At 47.6% G+C, this 18,624-nt stretch overlaps 1 protein-coding gene and 1 pseudogene across 1 annotated transcript; both read right to left on the bottom strand.

Annotated features, from left to right (window-relative positions):
• Nucleotides 1–1,476: 1,476 nt before the first annotated feature.
• FAM180A (family with sequence similarity 180 member A) lies at nt 1,477–17,305 on the bottom strand. Its single transcript, XM_039860890.1, has 3 exons — nt 16,934–17,305; nt 6,637–6,737; nt 1,477–5,199 (listed from the first exon to the last, which is right to left on the bottom strand). The coding sequence occupies exons 1-3, from the start codon at nt 17,007–17,009 to the stop codon at nt 4,831–4,833; spliced, it is 546 nt and encodes a 181-aa protein (XP_039716824.1). The 5' UTR covers nt 17,010–17,305; the 3' UTR covers nt 1,477–4,830.
• On the bottom strand, nt 13,298–13,416 carry LOC120601440 (uncharacterized; annotated as a pseudogene).
• Nucleotides 17,306–18,624: the final 1,319 nt, after the last annotated feature.

The following is an 18,624-nucleotide window of genomic DNA, read 5'->3' as shown; positions in this document are numbered from 1 at the left end:
AGTTCAAATTTCTTTCCTTCAAATTGATTTCCCACTTATAATTTGCCTTGAGCCTGGGCCTCCGGAGCAGAAAAAAAAGTCCCCAAGACATTCTTAGTTGTCACGGGACAAAATCTTGCTGGAGGCCCACCTTAACTTTCATTCACCTATGGGAAGCCGGACACAGGCAGTGGCCCCGCCCATTCCTCACAGCCAATCAGCACATCGGAAAGAATGAGTCAGTATCTCTTCCAAAGGCTCTTCTTGATTGGTCCCAGCAGGGGCCTGCTGATTCTGCAGAACTTAGGCCATTTGAAAAGCTTATTTTTGTTTCGCAAACATTCTAGGGACTGGAGTCATGACCATCATTGTAAACATAATCCCACTTCCCAAAAGCACTGCTTTATCGTTGCAAACCGTAGGATTCAGAGCTTTCTTGGAGAGGGCCGCTGCTGCCCTCATCTTTAGGAAGATGATGGCTCTGGTGGCAGGGAGAAAATGAAATATATGTATATTTTTTGCCCCAGAGTGTACAATATTAAACCTTTCAGACTTCCCAGGTGGCAGAGAGCATTTGATAAAGAGTTTGAGTCAGCAGAGAGCGTCAGTCTCTAAGAAAGACCACAGACTTTTAGGGGGAGAATAGGAAGGATAGCTGCCTCTCTGGAAAAATCATGATGCCAATTTCATTTCAGAAGTCTTTGGAGACCAGACGTCAGTGGGCTTTCTGGCTGGCGTAGGTGCTCAAATGCTTTTTACCAAAAAAGAATCAGAGGGCTCCCTTTGCCTGGGCTGCAGGGAAGAGTTAGGAGGGCAAGGAAGAAGTTGACAAGTTCAGAGACAGGGCCTCCCCAGGAGCTGGACTTTGGGTTTTCTGCTGCTTAGAGATTGGGAGAAGCTGTTAGCCTTTCTCAGAAAGGATATGTGGATTTGGGGAAAGGAAGAAAAAGAAAAAAATCTAGAAAACCCCAAATGTTCCCTAAGTGATGGCCCTCAGTAGCATTGCCTTGATCTGAGAGATGCTGAGCAGAGCCAGGGGTTATGAAACCCACGTTCCCTTGCATCCACGGAATGCTAGGAATGGCGTTCCATGGTCTCTACCAGTTGGAAATGATCCCCAGGCTAAAGGTAAAGTAACTGGAGAAATGATTCCAGAAAACCAGTTCTTCTTGACTTCTAAGGCAGGTGCAGCCGTGGGCAGCCTAGGTCCCTTTAGAAATTATCTTGCTGTTACAGGATGGGCTATGATGACTTATCTCTTTAAATGCACGTTAAAGACTGGCTACTGTATTTATTACATTCGGGACTTATTTTTGTGATGATTTTGAAACTCAGAATGAATAATACCGCACGTGTGATGTTTTGGTAGCACATATTAAGAGATACTGGATAATGATAAATAGCTGTGGAAATTGACATTGCTGTTAAACCCATGAACCACTGCAAATTTCTTGGCGAGATAATCTGAGATAACAAAGATTCCATTGAGCCTAGTAACTCGATCATGACATATTTATTACACCATTAGTGAATATTCGTTAAATAAAATTAGGTTAAGGTGAATGACACACTAGGACCAGTAGTTCTTCAGGACTCTGTTCATTTTTTCGGATGAAGAAAACATTTTCCAGAATACAAGGCTTAAGACAAATGCTACTTACATGAGGTATCTAAAGTAGTCAAACTCTTAGAAACAGAAAGTGGAATGGTAGTTGCCAGGGGCTGCGGGGAGAGAGAAAAGGGGAGTTCGTGCTTTATAGGTACCATTTTTGCAAGGTGAAAAAGTTCTAGAGATCTGTCACAGAAAGAGGTGCATATAGTTAACATTACTGTACTGTCCACTTAAAAGCGGTTCAGATGGTAAATTCATGTTGTGTTTTTTAGCACGATCATAAAAAAGTAAGACATTAAAATGAGTTAGGAGAGTAAAGGATGCCATGTAACGTCGTGCAACAGGCATTTCATTTTAGACCGGTTTGCCTATGGAAATATCTTCTGACTTACGTGACTCTCTTTTAGTTAGATTCGAAGTGAAATGACAGAGCAATGAAAGTGTCAGCACACAGATGTTTTTCAGCGTCTCTCGAGTGACACCGGAGGTAACTGTGAGGATGCCAACTACAGAGGAAAATTCCAGAATTTATAGGTTCTCCAATTTCCCAGCACTATAGAAATTGGTTCGATAAGTCACAGGCAAGTTTCCACTACAAAAGTTGTCAAGCTCCAAATTATTCTGTTTCTGAGTAAATATGACACAATGTGACTTGGTTGTGATGTGGTATGTACAGTGTGGCATTAGCGAGGAAAAATGGAAGCTTCTGTTTCTGTCCAGTCTTTTCCTTCCCTATTCATTGGGCAAAGAGCCGGGTTTTGGGGTGGCGGTCATGAGCGTCATATTTGATTTTGCATGTAAATGAGCCATCGTTATAAAACTTTTTGTGGGTAAACAATCAATTTGTATTCCGACTAAAAGAGGGTTTAAGTATCTAATTACTGAAAATGGAATTTTCATTTGTCTTTAAAAAAAGCCGTGCCTTTCTCGTTTCTATTTTTTTCAGTCATATATTGCCACATAAATATGGGCCCTGATTTATGAGTACAAAAGTGCCTTTAATTTTTTTTATTGCAGGGCGAATGAACGACCATTGCTGTCACTGGTCTGAGAACCGTCCTCCTGTTCATGGATCTCCTGTCACTGGGTGCAGCAATGTCTATCATGATGGACATGGTAGGCAGGAATTACGAGGGTGGGTCCTTCCAGCTGGTGACTGAAAGAAAGCTCTCAGATCCGTCCTATTGGGGTGGAATCACAGGGTGGGATGCAAGGCTGTGATGTGACTGTCAGGATATTTATTGTGCAGTGTCTAGGGATTGAGACTTCTGCTGATCCCCTCTCCACCTCACATCAAGGAAAAGTACAAATAGTGAAGGTAGATTGTGAGGCAGATCTGCCTTCTGGGCAATCCCAACCCTGTCTGTACATCGACCTTTGTTTTCATCGGACGGCGATACCCAATGGAGACCGAAAGCCAGCGTGCGTCAGAGCATGACTGTGGGCCGACAGAGGAGCTAGAGCGAGCAGATGTTGGCCACAAGAGATGCCTCAAGAAATGGATGCAAAGATAATCAGAATCAGGCCCAGAGATAGAGATGAGCAGAGTGACCATGTCGAAGAGAACACATAATATTAAAAAGAGAGAACTGAACAAAAAAGCGTACGTCAGTCTGCACGTGAGGGAGGTGAAGGAGCAATGTCGTCAGGGAGTAAGCACGAGAGAGCACAAGTTATTAAACTGAGCCTGAGAACATCGGGATGCAAAGCTGTATTTTTCTCTGATTCCCTCTTTCTGCATCCTAGTATTTCTCCCACAAGATCTTGCTGCTTGTGGTGCTAGGCAAACCTCACTTGTTCAAAGATTTTAAAGAACTCCAGCTTTTGTCATCATCAAATGACAATTGTTAAATACCCATTTCAGAATCAGATTTAACCCAATGAATCCTCACTCATTCAAGGATCAGACTACTTGCAATGTTAGCCTCTAGGACCCACTGCAAACCTAGGAGAAGCCAGAGAGATCTCTGAGCTATTTAGGAACCTATTAGAACTCAAGTACTTCTCCCCTAGCCTTCACTGATTAACTCTTATTTAACAGAATTATAACAAGCCTAGCTATCTTATTTCTTTTTAGGTGGTGGTAGCTAAGAGGGAACAAAATGTAAGGGGCCAGTGATGTTGGTCACAAAGAAAATGCACTCTAATAGCCTGACTGTGAGGAAGGCAGCAAAAAAAGCTCACACCGGACACAGACTTAGCAAAGCTTAAGAACTTCCAGGGTTGGTACAAATATGCCGGCGGAGCTCTCAGGTCCACCTGTCCTCCCTGTAACATCTTATAGGTAGTCAAATGATTGTGGAAATTCCAGAGTCGAGGCTTCTCAGAGATTACGTTATCCAACTCCTTCGTTAGAATGTTTCAAAGATACTAAACAAAAGCTTAAGACATTACAGGTGTGTAGTTTCAAAGGCTATCAAGTCAACATTGCTGAAACGAAAATTTGGCATTTGAAAGGGCAAAATTCCGTCATCTGAAAATCATTTTTATTTGGAGCGCTTGATTCTCTGATGCTGCTAAATAATTTTAGCGTTAGGATGGAAAGGCGTGGTCATTGGTCCCACCTCTTCATTAGGGCTATCTCTCTGCGTTAGCTTGGTTTCTCTGTTCAAAAGACAAGGCATAACCCCACTCATGTTTCTCCTCTGATGAGACCAGCCTTCAGATGAGAAGAGTCAAGATTTATAGGTCATAAAATTACTGATTTTGTAACTGATTCTTCTCAGCGACTTTTGGAAAAGTTGAGAAATATATCCTTGACTAACAACGTGTTTATTTGGTTATCGCACTAGCTTCTTTATATCTTACTACAGAACTTGCAGAAAGATGTTCATTCAACCCAGCACCCTGATCTCTTAGGACCAAAGAAATCTGTCCCCCATCTTCCCGCCATGCTCAAACCTCTAGGATGTCTCCTCCAGCTCTGTCCTCACTCTTGGGTGTCTGTGGCAGTCACTCAGTGTCGAAGCGTATCTTAGACTCTGCAGGTCACCCAGCACACTGCTTGGCCTCTGGAGGCGTCTTGGCACCATGTCAGCCCTTTGTTCCAGCCCAGGTCACATTATGTATGACATGAGTCAGATGTGCTTGTCAGGAAATTACAAGGGGCAAAGAGCATTGGGCTTAATTATTTTATCTCTGTTACTCTGAGTTGGTGGCATGTGTTTTGATGCTGGTCCCTGTAAATGGAGTAGAGAATGAAGAATTTCTGGATTACTGTGTGTGCTGGGCCCTGATCCTCAGTCCTGGTGCGGGCCAGTCTCTCGGAGAGACACTCTGGAGCCTGAGGACCGCATCAAGTCATGCCTCAGGGCCTGGAAGAGGCTGAGGAGGGACTGGGCCCAGATGTCCTTCTGATGCCCTTGGGACAGAGCTGTGCGGTAGGCTGCGTAGGCCAGGGTCAGCACTGTCCTTTCAAAGTCCTCTTTCTGGAGGATGCCGGGGTGTCTGGAGAGGGTGGCACTCAGCCGGCGGATGTCTGGGATGCGTTTGGGGATCACGTCATTGCAGACGGTGCGGAAGGCAGAGGCCTTCCTCAAGGAGGCGAGCTCCTCGTCCTTGATGGAGATCTTGAGGTCAGGGCCAATCTCAAGTTCAGCTAGCAGGAACTGGGTGAAAACACAACATGTAGAAAGACATGAGGATTTGGGCGTTGTTGAGGACACCATTGTTTTCATTATCACATGCGTTCATTTAGAGAGGCAGCTGTGGAAAAAGGCTTTGGAATCCAAGAGACCTGGGTTCCGGTGCCGACTCTCCCACTAACTGTGTGACCTTGGATGAGTTACTTAACGTCTCTGAGCCTCATTTTCTTCCTCTGTGAAATGGTTAGCAACAAAAATACTTCACCAGGATATTGTGAGAAGTAAATAAGACAAACATGGGCATCATCTAACACTGCGCCTGGTACGAAGCCACTATTGGATTATTACCTTTTGTTTCCAGTATCCTGGATCAACTCCTTTCCCCCTTCCTCTTTCCCACCTACCAAAGATCTAAAAGCATGAATTGACTATTTTGGATAATTTTTAAGTCAGAAGCTGGGAGCTGAGGGATGTAGAGAGTTGTGCTAGGAATTAAGCGAGATACAGAGTTTTGTCCTCGTTCGTCGCCTGTTTTTTAAGAGTCGGGGTGGGTCTGCTCTACCCATACATTCCTGCTCAGTGCCAGGAACCTAATAAATACTTCTCAGACAGAGGGTTCTAACTCTTCTGTCTCCAGCTTTCCCCGGCTCTAATCTATCTCCCTGCTACTGTCTGTTATTTTTCTAAAACAGATCCGTTTATATGACTCTCATGTTCAAGACTTGGCAAAATCTGTGCATTTTCCAGTTTGTTCCCAGAAGCAGGATTTGAAATCTCCCCCTGGCTCAACTGCTTGGCTGAAGCAGGCTGTCTCTTTCTCGGTCAGATAGTTCTGGTCCATGGAGGATATTAGAGGATGTCGGGGCAGGAGGGGAATTTGGGAGAGCATCGTAGGTTGAGATTCAGGCCCAGAGAGACACGGTGGCTTATGCAAGGTCACGCGACTGATGGGTGGCAGAACCAGAACTAAACCAAATGGCCTGGGAAATTTACCTGTGGTTTGTCAGAGATGTGAGAGACAGAGGAAGGATGCCTGTGGGACGGTCAGGAACGGGGGCTGCCACGGTGTGCGCTTACTGGAGACAGGGCTCCACTCGTAACCGGCTTGGCATTGCCTGAACACTACTGGCAAGTCCCGCCGCGGAGGCTTTGCCTGAGATCACTACCCCACTCTACTGCTTGGGTGCTGCGACTGGCGCCTTGGGACCAAACCTAAATCTCTACTTTTGCCTCCACTGCCCTCCCGATGCCATTATTCCCTGTTATGGCACGTGGGAAAGGAGAGGAGAATACGGGGAACACCTTGCTTTGGGATGGGCCCCACACGCTAGTCTAGGCTAGTCCCTGTGGGGGGGCAGAGGCCACTCATTTTCACCGGCCCAGGTCACTTCTCCTTCCCCAAACAGACAAGTCGCACTGCCTTTGGGATGATGTGACTTGACCACTTTCACCTGTGCCTACCTCATAGAGCAGTTCTACATCCTCCAGGGAGCTCTGCAGGACGGGATTCAAAGGCATCGAGGATGATTTCTTTGGCCGATGGGCCGCAGGGAAGAGCACGGCTGCAAGAAACAGAGGAATGAGCTGGAGGGGCCATGTGCACTCCGGCCGTCTCCCTCCGGGTGCCTGGAGGTTAGCCGGCCAGTGTCGAAAGTGACTGACTAGAAGCGGTAGGGGCCATAAAGTGGGAAAGGTGACAGACAACTCTGGTGTGTCCCAGGCACGTCAGGGGTTACTCTTTCAGACCGGTGATTTCAAACCCAGCAGCTCGGCAGAATCATCCCAGAAAGTGTTGAAATATATATGTACATGTCTGGGGGAATTTATATGAAAATAAAACAGAAATAAGCAAACAGAGAAAACCTCTCAAATTCATCCAATGAGTTCCTTAATGACACTGTTTCCTAATAGTACTGCACATTTTAGCACTTTGTCAGTATGAAGTGTGGGTTTATTTTCATTGACAAACCTTTTTAATCGGAGGATCAGACTTTTGGCTACTCCCCAGCCCTCTGAAATGTAGCTGCCGAGAATCTGGACACAGGCAACAAATTCACAAAGAGCTGCCACAAGACCCTGACATGTGGCTCTAAGGCCATGTGGAGCCAAGCTCAGGACTCCCCGCAAGGGCCCCCCAGACTTAGAAATACATTTGGGACAAAGTCAATGATTTGCTAATGCTGTTCCTCTGTGGTGCATTTAGGAATGGTAGCTGGAGGGAGATGGGTGGGCTGCTACAGGTAGAGGGGGTAACAAGAATTAGGACCTGAAGCGGACAAGTGAAGAAAACACTATGTTATAGAATGTAGGAATCACCATTATAAATGGCAGTTCTCCAGAGTCACCTCAGGCTGGGAGCAGACAGCGCCGCCCACTCACGCAGCCCCTCTGTGCACCAGGGCACTGTGCAGAAATGATTGGCAAGCCTGCTGCCCGCTGATAGGAAAAGGTACAGATTCTTCCAGATGCTGGATTGTGATCTCCCAGGACACTGGGCAACTCACTAAAAAATCTATGCGATTTCGAGGTAAGCAGCGCCCCCTGGAGTTGTGCAAAGCACAATTTGCGTAGCCACATGTGACAGCTCTGCTTCTTGCTAATGGTGCCCTGCGGCCATCAAGAAAGGTTTCTGTGATGTCCAGTGTACCGTGTTAAAGAGGGTAGGGAACTGCGTAGGCTCTTTAGAAGGGTTTCCATCCAAAGTGATAAAAACGAAACATCTTCGACATAAAGGCATTTATTTCTTGAAAAGCTCACTGGTAGGAAACGCCAACTTCCTGGAAAAAGCTGGCTGGGTGGAGAATTGCTATAATAGTGCTTTCTCTGTACTCATTTATTATCCGTACCACAGGTTCCTCGGGGGCTAGGATAAACATGGTTTTAGGTTTCTGCAGCCCCAGCAGGGCCTGGCAGGCTTCCAGGCGGTGCGCTAGGTGCCGCTGTTGGCTGACCAGATCCGTGCATTGAAGGAGGCCTTGCCGGCCAGAGTGACCAGCTCTGCTTCTGCAGACCGTTGTGGAGAAGGAGGCTATGAACTCCCAAGCAATATTTCCTGGCCCAGCAGTTAAGCAGAATTTGTTTTCTTTGCCAGAAAATTGCCAGTTTCCCACAGAATCATCGATTTCAGGGCTTGAGGAAGCCTTTGCCCCATTCACCTATTGCTTCTGCCCATAGTTTCAGGTGGAGCTCAGGGGAGCGAGCGTCTTCTACTCCATGGATTTTGCACCCTTGACTGCACCCAGGGGGCTTGCAAAAATACTGATGCCTGGCTCCCAGCTCCAGAGGTTCCTATTTCATTAAACTAGGGTACGACTGAGACAGTAAGATTTTTTAAAAGCTTTCTAAGGGCTTCTAACGGCAGCCAAAGTTGCGAATCAGGGGCCACTTGACCTGAGGGTGTACAGAGGCGCTGCCTCGACTGTGTGGCCTCTCTCAGGTTAGCCCAGTGGTTCTCAACCCTGACGGTACATTAGAATCACCTGGGAGTTCTTAAAAACCCAGATGCCCAAGGCCACCTCCCAGGCCAGTTCATGGGCATCCCTGGGGTGGAGGTAGGTAGGCATCAGACTTTTTATGGCTCCCACGTAATTATAACGGGCAGGCAGGGTGCTGACTATTGGCTCTCTCAGATCCACAGCCAAGCAGATGGTGCCACAGTGCAACGCACACTCCCATCCGAGGCCTTCCAGGGTCACCTGACGAGACCAAGGCAAACGAGTAGAGACGCCAAGAGGGTGTGTGCTTTGACTCTGCTTCCTCCTTGGTGGGAGATGACACCAAGACCAGCAAGATGTGACCTGCTTCCTTCTGCCTGCTCTTCTCCTCCTACGATGAAAGGTGGACGAACCCCCTTCTCAGGATAGGATCTGAGAGTAATTTTACTTCTTTAATTCTTCTTCCAGAATTTCTCTCTTGCTGTGAAATGAAAGGTATTACTCTCTAAAACAAACAAACAAACAAACAAACAAACAAACAAACAAACAAAACACTCTGGCAGGTGACGGGGATAGGAGGGAAGGACTGTCCTGAGCGTGACTGCCTTCCATCTCAGACTTGGGGTGGCCCCTCCCGGGAAATGACTCGCAGCCAGACCTGCACTTTCTTCACTCGACTGTTCCCTGTGAATAGCAACACCCCTCAACGTGCTCACCCAGGTGGACCCCTGGCTCTCAAAGAGCTGGGAAGAAAATGCTTCCGGATTCAAAGCTGAGTCGAATGGAAACGTTATGGTTTCCAATAGCCCTTGTTCTCATACTTTTAAAAATAATTACAGAATTCGGGAAAAAATTGTTAGAAATAGCTTCAGCCTCTAGACGAGGGGACCAATTATTGCTTCAGAAAGTATTGTGGGGAGTGCGGGCATCTGAAAGACGGTCCCCTCCTCCACCTAGTGCCCCTACCCCCTGCTGTACCCCTCGCATTGCTGTGGCTGCTTTGACAGTGTGCGGAGGGCAGGGACTTTTATGCCCCCTTGGGCTGGGGAGGTGCAGCCAGCTCTGGGCCCGACGTCTCGGCAGCTGCCCAGGCCCGACTCCCTGTGATGGGGACGAGGCCGGGAGAGCAGAAATCAGTCTCCACTGGAGATGCGGCAGGCGATGGGTGAGAGGTTGAGTTATGTCTGCTCCGTGTCAAAACATTCGGGTAAAACTGTTAATCATATCGTCAGTCATTCCAGATGCTTTTGTCCATGAAAGTAAAGTCTGGACCTTTCCTGAAATGCTAATGGCCGAAACGAGAGCTGACCAACTCCGGGAGGTGTGTGTGTGCAAAACTTTACACTAGACTCGGTCCTACTTGGTGAGAGAAACAGCGCTGTTCCCCCGGAAGCCTTTCCTTGTGTCCCCACCGTACACGCTGGTCCTTCTCTTCCTCCTTTCGTTTTCTGCTTCCACTCTGCACATTTCGCATCTTGCCGGCTGTCGCCAGCTCCTGACGGGACATAAAGGGCTTTATGCTTCCTCTGTTGACCTCGGTGTCTGCACAAAGCTGGGCTCTGAGCGTGACCTCCGTAGATATATTTTGGAATTTTTCAAAAGTAAAGCAGGCATTAAAAAAAAGCAACCGCAAAACAAAACATCCCTGGAGACTCTTGCATTGGTGTTTTGCTGGTCTTTCTTCCTGTCCCTTCCATCCCAGCTCCCTGATTCATGGAGGTCGTTTGAAGTTTGCCTACTTCCCCGCGTCAGCGATTGCTGCACTGCTTTGGGCAGCATGGTCTTTGCAAGGCTGATAACGGGGAGATCTGCATGCTCCCCGCAGGCAGAGGACCCACTTTCCCTGAGGGGGACACGAGAGCGGGGAGTGGGCTGGGGAGATCAGAGACCCCATGCCCTTCTAGGCGCCACTGGAGCATTGAGCCTCGGGCAAGAAGGTTGCTAGGGCAGTTTTTCCAAAATCACTGAGTTTATGTACTTTTTTGGTATGTGTAAAACTGGGCCAATTTGTTCCTTTCTTCCCTGCTCAATGCTCCCCACCCAGCCCACTCTCCAGCTATTTCTTCAGGATGTGAATGTGCCCACGAGGGCCTCAGTGTGACCAGGGGGCCCCAGAGTCACCCAGGTCTCCCCGCAGGGAGGTCTGACCCCGGGCTCACCTTGGAGCAGAGCTAAGAGCCTCCCCCTTTTCCTCCACTTCCCGAGAACTTGAGAGTTTATGATTCATTGAAGCGAGCAGCAGAGAACAAATGATTCACTTGCTAAAGGTCGTGCCGCAGGCGCAAAGTTTGTCTAGAAACTGGATCCAGAGGTGCGAGAATCATGTGCCACAGCGTACTCTCTCCGTGTCTTCTGGTGAGAGACACATTTGGAGCTCAGAACGAAGTTGTTAAAACGTGGAGCTCAGACGCAGCAACCGCTCGTGAGCCCAGCGTGCGCCTGAAATTAAAATCCAGATCTCAGAGGCTCCAAAACCCGGTCTCACCAACTGAGTGAGCAGTGCTATCTTTTTGTCCGCCCATCTGCCCAAAGACCGGGTGTTCCTCGGTCCGGAATAACTACGGGAAGGATTATGTCATTAATTGTGAACGAATGAATGTATGTGGTATAAAACATAAATGAATTACACATATTTAAAAAACATCTCTAACTTTGATTTATAATGTGATATGCAAGGTCGAATTACTGCAACCCTTGATTACTCGCTTGCATATATTCTCACCTCCTTTGAGCTCTCTTTTTTTCCTGTGCGAACCCTTGGCAGAAGTACAGCCCATCTCCTGCCCTGTTCCACACCTGCCCCGGTGCAGCCGAATGCAGCCGGAGGAAACCACAACCGTCACGTTAAGTGGTCACACTTGAAATTCATGTCGTTATTCTCACTCGGGCCCTTACATGCCACCCGACCAGTTCCCATATTTCCTGATTCCTCTCGCTCTGTTTTACTGTGAAATAGATGATGATTTCACACCTTCGGCTTCCTCCTTAAACCAGTTACCTGCCTCTTGCCCAGATACTCTGACTTCTCTTCTGTTATTGTGTCCACACTCCCGTCTAGAGCCCACTTTTTCATGTGCGTGGGAGCTCCTGTAAAAATATCGCTCCCCTGTCCGCCTTTCTCACACCAGTAAATTTTCCCTCTCTATTGGATCTTTCACGTCAGCCTGAAAACATGTTACTTCTTCTATTTTAAAAAAATAAAAATCCCTCCTGCCTGGCTGCTCTCCCGTCTCTCTTCTGAGGGCAGTCCCGGCCTCGTCTTGGGCTCTCTCTATTCTCATTATATTTTGAGGATTGACTTTTATCTATCCAGTTGCCTGTGGGAATTTCCTGTCTGCTGCGTAACCATTCTCTCTCCTGATCCCCAACCCAATCCCAACCTCCAACACACACACACACACACGCGCGCACACGCGCGCGCACACCCACCCACCCACACACGCATCTGCTTCGTCTGCCGTCTTCCCATCTCTCTCAGTTGCTCAGGCCAAAACCCTGGGAATCATCACCGACTCTTTCTTCACGTCCCATATCCAGCTAATCAGCAAGTCTTGTTGGCGCTACCTTCAAAACAGATGTGGAATCTCGCTGCTTCTTGCCACATCCCTGCTAGCCCCCTGGTCCAAGCCTTAGGCACGTCTCCTAATAGTTCTCTGCTTCCCTCCTTGGCTACTGTTCTCGTTCTATTCTTAACACAGCCATTAAAGTGATTCTGTGCAAACAGGTCCGATGATGTCACTACTCTACCCAGAACTCTTGATGGTTTCCCATCTCACTCAGAGTAAGAACCAAATGTCTTCAAAGGGCCACCAGGTGCCATTTGACTTCTCACCGGGTCTCTGGACCCATCTGTTACTCTCCCCTGGCTCCTGCCATTCCTGTCTCAGGCCTCCTCAGTGCTCCTGGAGCATCCCAGGTGTGCTTCTGCCACAAGCTTTTGCACTTCCGTTCCTTCTGCCTGGAATACTCTTTCCCAGAGACTGCACCGCTCACTCCCATGGTTCCTTCGGGTCTTTCTTTAGTTACCTCCTCAGGGAGGCCCTCCCTGACTACCTATTTCAAATGATGATCTCTGCTACCCTCTAACCTATCCCTACTTTATTGCTATCCAACAATCCAGTTGTTTTATTTCTATATGTATTTGTTGTCTGTTTCCCCTCACTAGAGTGTCAGCTCCATAAGGCATGGGATTTTGCCCCTTTTATTCCCTGTTGTATTCCCAGTGCCTAGCATCCTGCCCATGACTGTTTGTTGAATGAATAAACAATCTCATCCTAACACATTTACTTCCTTTGTCACTAAACTCCATTCTTTTTGAACAGAGGGCTTCACTAAATCAATCCTCTTTCTGACAGTGATTCTAGAACTTGTTTGAGGTTATAAGTCCTGGCTAATTATCACAAGGTAGATGTCGTTTCCTGTTTCCACCATGCCCTCCTTCCAGCTCTGAGGAGCCCCTGTTCCAGCCTGGGCGAAGCCACTTTTCATTATCTCGGTCAAGGTTGCCACCTGTCCCCTCAACCCTTCAGTCCCTCCAAGCTTTCTTGCCCAGACATATAGGGAGAAGCTTCCCTAAATGGAGAAGCCTATTTTTGCTTTTTTTTTAGGTGAGGCAATCCTTGGTTGACCTCATAGATTGCAAGGACCTTGTCAGCTAACAATCCCTTATTTTATTTATTTATTTTTTACGCCTACAGCACCTGGTCTTCCTAGGTGGTCTCCCATCCAAGTACTAACCATGCCCGACCCTGCTTAGCTTCCAAGATCAGAGAGGATTAGGCTTGTTCAGGGTGGCATGGCCATAGACCTATTTTTGCTTTGAGTCCGATCTTCTCTTCATCTTTTTATAATCTGGGATAAAAAAAATCTCTTCTTCCCTGTCACCCCCCAGTAGGTAGGGTCTCTCTAACAGCGAAGCACAGCGTTAAGCTTAACCACGGTTTTCACCGAAAATGACACACAGCCTTTCTACAGCAGAGCTTGTCGGGAGGGATCTTAATTGTAGACCGTTTCACGCCAAAATACAACCATATTTTTCATGAATCAGTTGAAGCAACTCCATGGAAACGCCAGTGGGTGTGGGAAGGAAAAGCTCTCCTTTATAAAAAGATCTTTTGCCAGATCCTACTGATGCCATTTACTCGTTTGCTCCTGGGCCAGTCCTTTAGAAAAAGTGATGTTCTGAGTGAGCCAGGATCTTGGCTTCGAGTGCTGGGGGTCCAACAGGAGCGCTTCTGAAAGGGCTGCTCCCCTCGGCCAGGCCTCCCACCGGTGACCCAGGGGCTGCTGGGAGCACAGGAGCCTGGGAACACCCAGAAGGGGCGGAGAGGGATGCATGACAGCACAGCTCTGATGCTGTAGGCCTCGCGGGGGTCGGGACGTCAAAATCCAGCCCCGCCCTTGCTACTGAGTGATCTGTGGCGCGTTAACGTCTTCTCTAACTCCAGTTCTCTGTAAGTGGTCAGAACAGCGCCTGCCTCGTGCAGTGACTGTGGCGTAAACGAGGTGGCTACGCCCGGCGCGGTCAGTAATGCTACTCCAGTTAGTTCGTCATGGGTACTAAACACTAACCACAGGCCCTTCCTGTCATAGAAAACACTCATGAGTGAAGAAGCACGCAACACTCAAATGGACACCTGAAAATGACATAAATTCCACTGCATAACCGAAAGGGTACCCTTCCCTGTTACACTGCTTTAAAAAGAAATAATTTCTATGTATTTATTAAAAAATATATATTTATATAGTAATTAATACGTAGATTTATTATTATTATTTTTTAAGACCGGCTAGTTCCCCCCAGCCCTCCAAAGCATTGCTCGGGCAGGAGCGGGGGTGGGCGTGGACTTGGGTCAGGTGTGGCCAGTTCCCTGGGCCGGCCACGCTAACCACAGGTGAGTCATTTGGTCTGATTCAAGTTGGTGGGGTCGGAACAACGGTCCTGGATGCCAGCGTGGAAAGCTACCTCCCAGGGCGGGATCCTAGAGAGCGCTTCTTACAGAGAGGATGGGAGCGTGGCCGGTAGGAAAAGGGATGTCCTGGCAACAGGATGTGTTCCCTTTGGGTTTATTTCTACGTTTCTACACGTGGGCGCGAGGCGAGGAATGGAGGTGGGGGAGGGGTGGCTGGGGCTGAGCCTGTGCGTCTTTGTGAGGTGGTCGCCCTGAGACTGTTTTCAAAGGAATTCTTCGAAATTAGGCTCGGATTTGGGGGTGGGGGTGGGGTGTGGATAAAGGTGAAAGAAACATTAAGTACATTTGGAAAATTTTTTTCATTTGGGTGTGACCCCTATTCCATCTTTTTTTTTTTTTAAAAAAGGATGGCAATTGTGTATTCCTTGTATAATTAAAAAAGAATGTTAAAAATGAAAAAAAAATCAACTCCGTGGAAGACTTTGATGATGGTTGGAGGGACGCCATATCGCTTGTTGACTCTGAGCACTGACGTGAACCACTAATCTAGCGCTTAGCATCAGCTGCCTCATCCATTTCGGCTGTGTTGGGTGTTTTTACGTAGATGGTGATTGTTATTGGGGGGCGGACCCTCCCTAGAAAGGGCGGGGTGGGGCTGGAGCAGCTACTCCCCAGGAGTTGCCATAGAATGCTCTGTGGAGAATCTCAAGCTTTCTTTAATGATTTTTCTTTTTTAAGTGGCTAACATTTATACAGTACTCCTTATTTACAAAGCCTTTTTATTTACATTTTTGCATCCGGCCCTCACAGCAACACAATGAAGGTTAGTTTCGTTACTGCTCATGTGTGACCTGTTAGTGAACTGAAGCTCAGAGAGGCTGTGGCTTGCCAGAGATCGTCACACAGCCCGTCAGAGGCAGAGCGCAACTCTCTGAGTTCCTTGTGGGGCGGATGGGGATGCGGCTTCTGTGTTTTCAAGCCTTGTTACAGATTAAGTCATCTTAAATGGTTTCTAACAGGGAAATGCCTGTGCATTTTTAGGAAGAAGGGCTATTGTCATCTCTTTTTTATAGGCTAAGTAAGTAAGGCCCCCGGGGTCATACAGGTGTGAGTGGCTGAACATAACTCCTTGGACTCTTTACTCTCTGCTCCAAGTGTTGCTCCCAAAATTTGTGCTCACGATGAGCTGGGGGGGTAGAGTGGGGTGGGTGGGGGTGGTGTGTGTGTGTGTGTGTGTGTAATGGTCTCACCGGAAATAAATGAAAGAGCTACATTAATTATCTGCCCCCAGGACAACAACCAATCATTTCACAGCTCAGCTCAGAGAACTGGCAGGTTCCTAATCTCAGACTTAAAAGTGAGGGAATAAAATCCCAAATAAGTGCAGTGGCTTTTGCTCCCCTCCCGGTTTCAGATCCGTTTGCTCTGTGCACCTTGTTCCACATGGCCATTCCTCCACTCCCTGACACTCTCCTTGAGAACTGAGAGGCTTCTCCTTGGGCCACCGTGCCAGTCTTCATCCTATTTTGGATCTCCAGAAACACCTATGAGCCTGACTTCTTTTTCCAGTTCTGTCCGCGAGAGACCTCAGTTGACTTTAGGAGGCAGACAGAAAGGTTTCAGTTCAGACCGGCACACAGTGGGTAGCACTATTGGTCCCTCACTAAACAGTGATAAACTCACTGGCTGGAGGCGCTGTTGGTGTCTGCCAGCTGAAGCCAGTCCTGGGGCATAGAGAAAAGATGGCATTCTAGCTCTGAGGAACTACGTCGGAGGGAAGGGCAGTCAGGCATGAGGGACTGGACCACACTGGGCTCCTTCCCTTCTGAGGTGGACTGGCCGGCTGGTGGGAGCAGCAGGCCGGCCGACACGAGAATGACTAAGGATGACGCTCCCTCACCTGCCACTGGGCCAGCTCTACCCAGCTGGAAAGATGTGTCCACTCCTGGTTAGGAAGCAGTGTTGAGACCCCAAACCGAGCAGCCCAGGCCCAGAGCCTCTTGTCAGGCTCTGCAGGTAGCACCCAGGCACCCACAGCCCCATCGTGTTGGCATCAGACCTGGGCACCTGCTCTCCACATGCCCCGCCCAGCTGCAGCTGCCTGGGGTGGGGCGGGGGGAACTTAAGGAAGTGTGTCCACAGTCTCTGAAGCAAAGATGACTCGCTTTGGTGTGTCAGAGGGATGCTCTCTGTGCTTCCCACCTTGACCAAGTTTTGATTTTTTTCAGCATCATTTTCCCCATCACCTTTTAACACCTTCTAACATGTCAAGCATAAAGCAATTGGCAGAGACCAGATAGAAGGAGGACGTGGTTCTTCTAATTTCCTTCCCCCACTCCATACCCCCTAAATTCCTAATTGTATTTAAGGACGAATGATGAACATCAAACAAATAAATAAAAAGCAACTCACCTCTGCCCCACTTGTGGGACACAGTCGCTTGAGCATCATAACACAACAGCAGAAGCAGCAGCGTCTTCCAACACATCTTTTCCTCCACCAAGGTGAGAAGTTGCCCTCCAACCCAACAGGACCCCAGGAGCTACAGGTATGCCAGTACCGGTCCTCCCAGTGAGACAGTACGGTTCTTACCACCCTTCCCTCTTCGTAGGAGCAGATGCCCTCTCTTGCCTCCGAAGGTGGAGGCAGAAGTTGCCTCTGGGGGGCACAGGAGTGGGGACCTCTGATTCCGATTCTCTCTGGGATTGGGGGACTGGGCTTCCACAGAGAGACTCTGTTTTTGAGCACATCTGGAGTGACTCATGGGGCATGTGATCTCCTTGGCAGTGGGGTGGAGAAATATAATTTCTGTACTTGAGTTCCATGTGTTGGATGCACCCACTGGAATTTTTCTTTAACAAACAGACTCGTGGAACTTGTTAGAGAGCCCAGCAAAGGGCTGGCTGCTGTCCCTGTCCACACACACATACCAGAGCCAGGGCGAGGGCTGCAGGAAGGGCTGGGAGGCTTCCCTCGCAGACGGGGCTGACTGAGCCCAAAGTTGCCTTCAGGACAGCAAAATCATTGTAGTGTCTGGGCTGAATCTCACGTCCTATCCCAGAGCTAGACCTCGCAATATTGGTGCCTACAGCCAGTTCAGAGCCTTCCCCAGGGTCTGCAAGGGTGGGGAGTTGGCAGGCCGTGAAGATCAGATGTGGAGATGTGCCATAGTGTGTATGCGTTGTGCGTGTAGGGGATGCCAGGGACCCAGAGGTGACCCTCCCTCTTCATTCACATTCATGACACCCTGCTTTCTGGTCTGTGTCTAGACCTGGGATCAAGCAAATTGGTAGTGTTTTTCTGTGATAATTTGTTTGTTTGTTTTGGTATTTAATCAATCAATTATTTAGTTATTTTTTATTGAGGTATAATAGACATATAACGTTGTGCAAGTTTAAAGTATACAAAGTGTTGATATTGCAATATGATTACCACTGTAGCATTAGCTAATACTTCTATCACATGACATAATTATTATTTTGTTTTTGCGGTGAAAACATTTAAGATCCATGAACATTTTAAAAGCACTGCCATAGACACCTTGATTTTGTCCAGTAGCACTGCCTTACCTTCTCTGAAATGACAGACGTGTAATGCTTAAGCTTGAAAAACCCTTACAGATGGTTTAACCCTGTGGGTTTCCAACTTGTGGGTGTGTCTAGGGTGAACGTGCCACTCAGAGGTGACTTTAAGGATGTCCTCTGCTTCAATCAGAACCTCTTTTATCTGTTACAAGAAGTTGCTTAAAAAAAAAGTTGACTATAAAATCTGACCGTTGACCTCACTAGTATTAATAATAGCGAGTGAATGGTAATTTGTTCCAGGCACCGTGCTCCATGCTGTCCTTGTATTAATTGATTTAATACACACGCCAAGCTATGAGATCTGTATAGAACAGCACTCTCCAACAGAACTATAATGTCACAATGTAATTTAAAATTTTCCAGTAGCCACACTTAAAAAAGTAAAAAGGAACAGGTAAATTAATTGTAATAATATATTTTACTTAACCCAATATATCCAAAATATTAGTTGATATGTAGTCAATATAAGTATTAATGAGATAGTTTCTATTTTTTTTTATACCAAGTTTTTCAAATCCG

Source organism: Pteropus medius, unplaced genomic scaffold (genome assembly GCF_902729225.1).
Source record: "Pteropus medius unplaced genomic scaffold, Ma_sr-lr_union100, whole genome shotgun sequence".
Taxonomy (NCBI): Eukaryota; Metazoa; Chordata; class Mammalia; order Chiroptera; family Pteropodidae; genus Pteropus; species Pteropus medius.
The sequence above is the reverse complement of the archived record's forward strand: the minus strand, read 5'-3'. Positions and strand labels throughout refer to the sequence as shown.

Excerpts from the sequence above, each read along its gene's own strand:
- FAM180A (XM_039860890.1), bottom strand. The coding sequence starts at position 17,009 with ATGTGTTGGAAGACGCTGCTGCTTCTGCTGTTGTGTTATGATGCTCAA. Across the intron at positions 6,738-16,933 it reads GTCCCACAAGTGGGGCAGAG|CCGTGCTCTTCCCTGCGGCC; the intron begins GTGAGTTGCTTT and ends TGTTTCTTGCAG. Across the intron at positions 5,200-6,636 it reads ATGTAGAACTGCTCTATGAG|TTCCTGCTAGCTGAACTTGA; the intron begins GTAGGCACAGGT and ends GTTTTCACCCAG.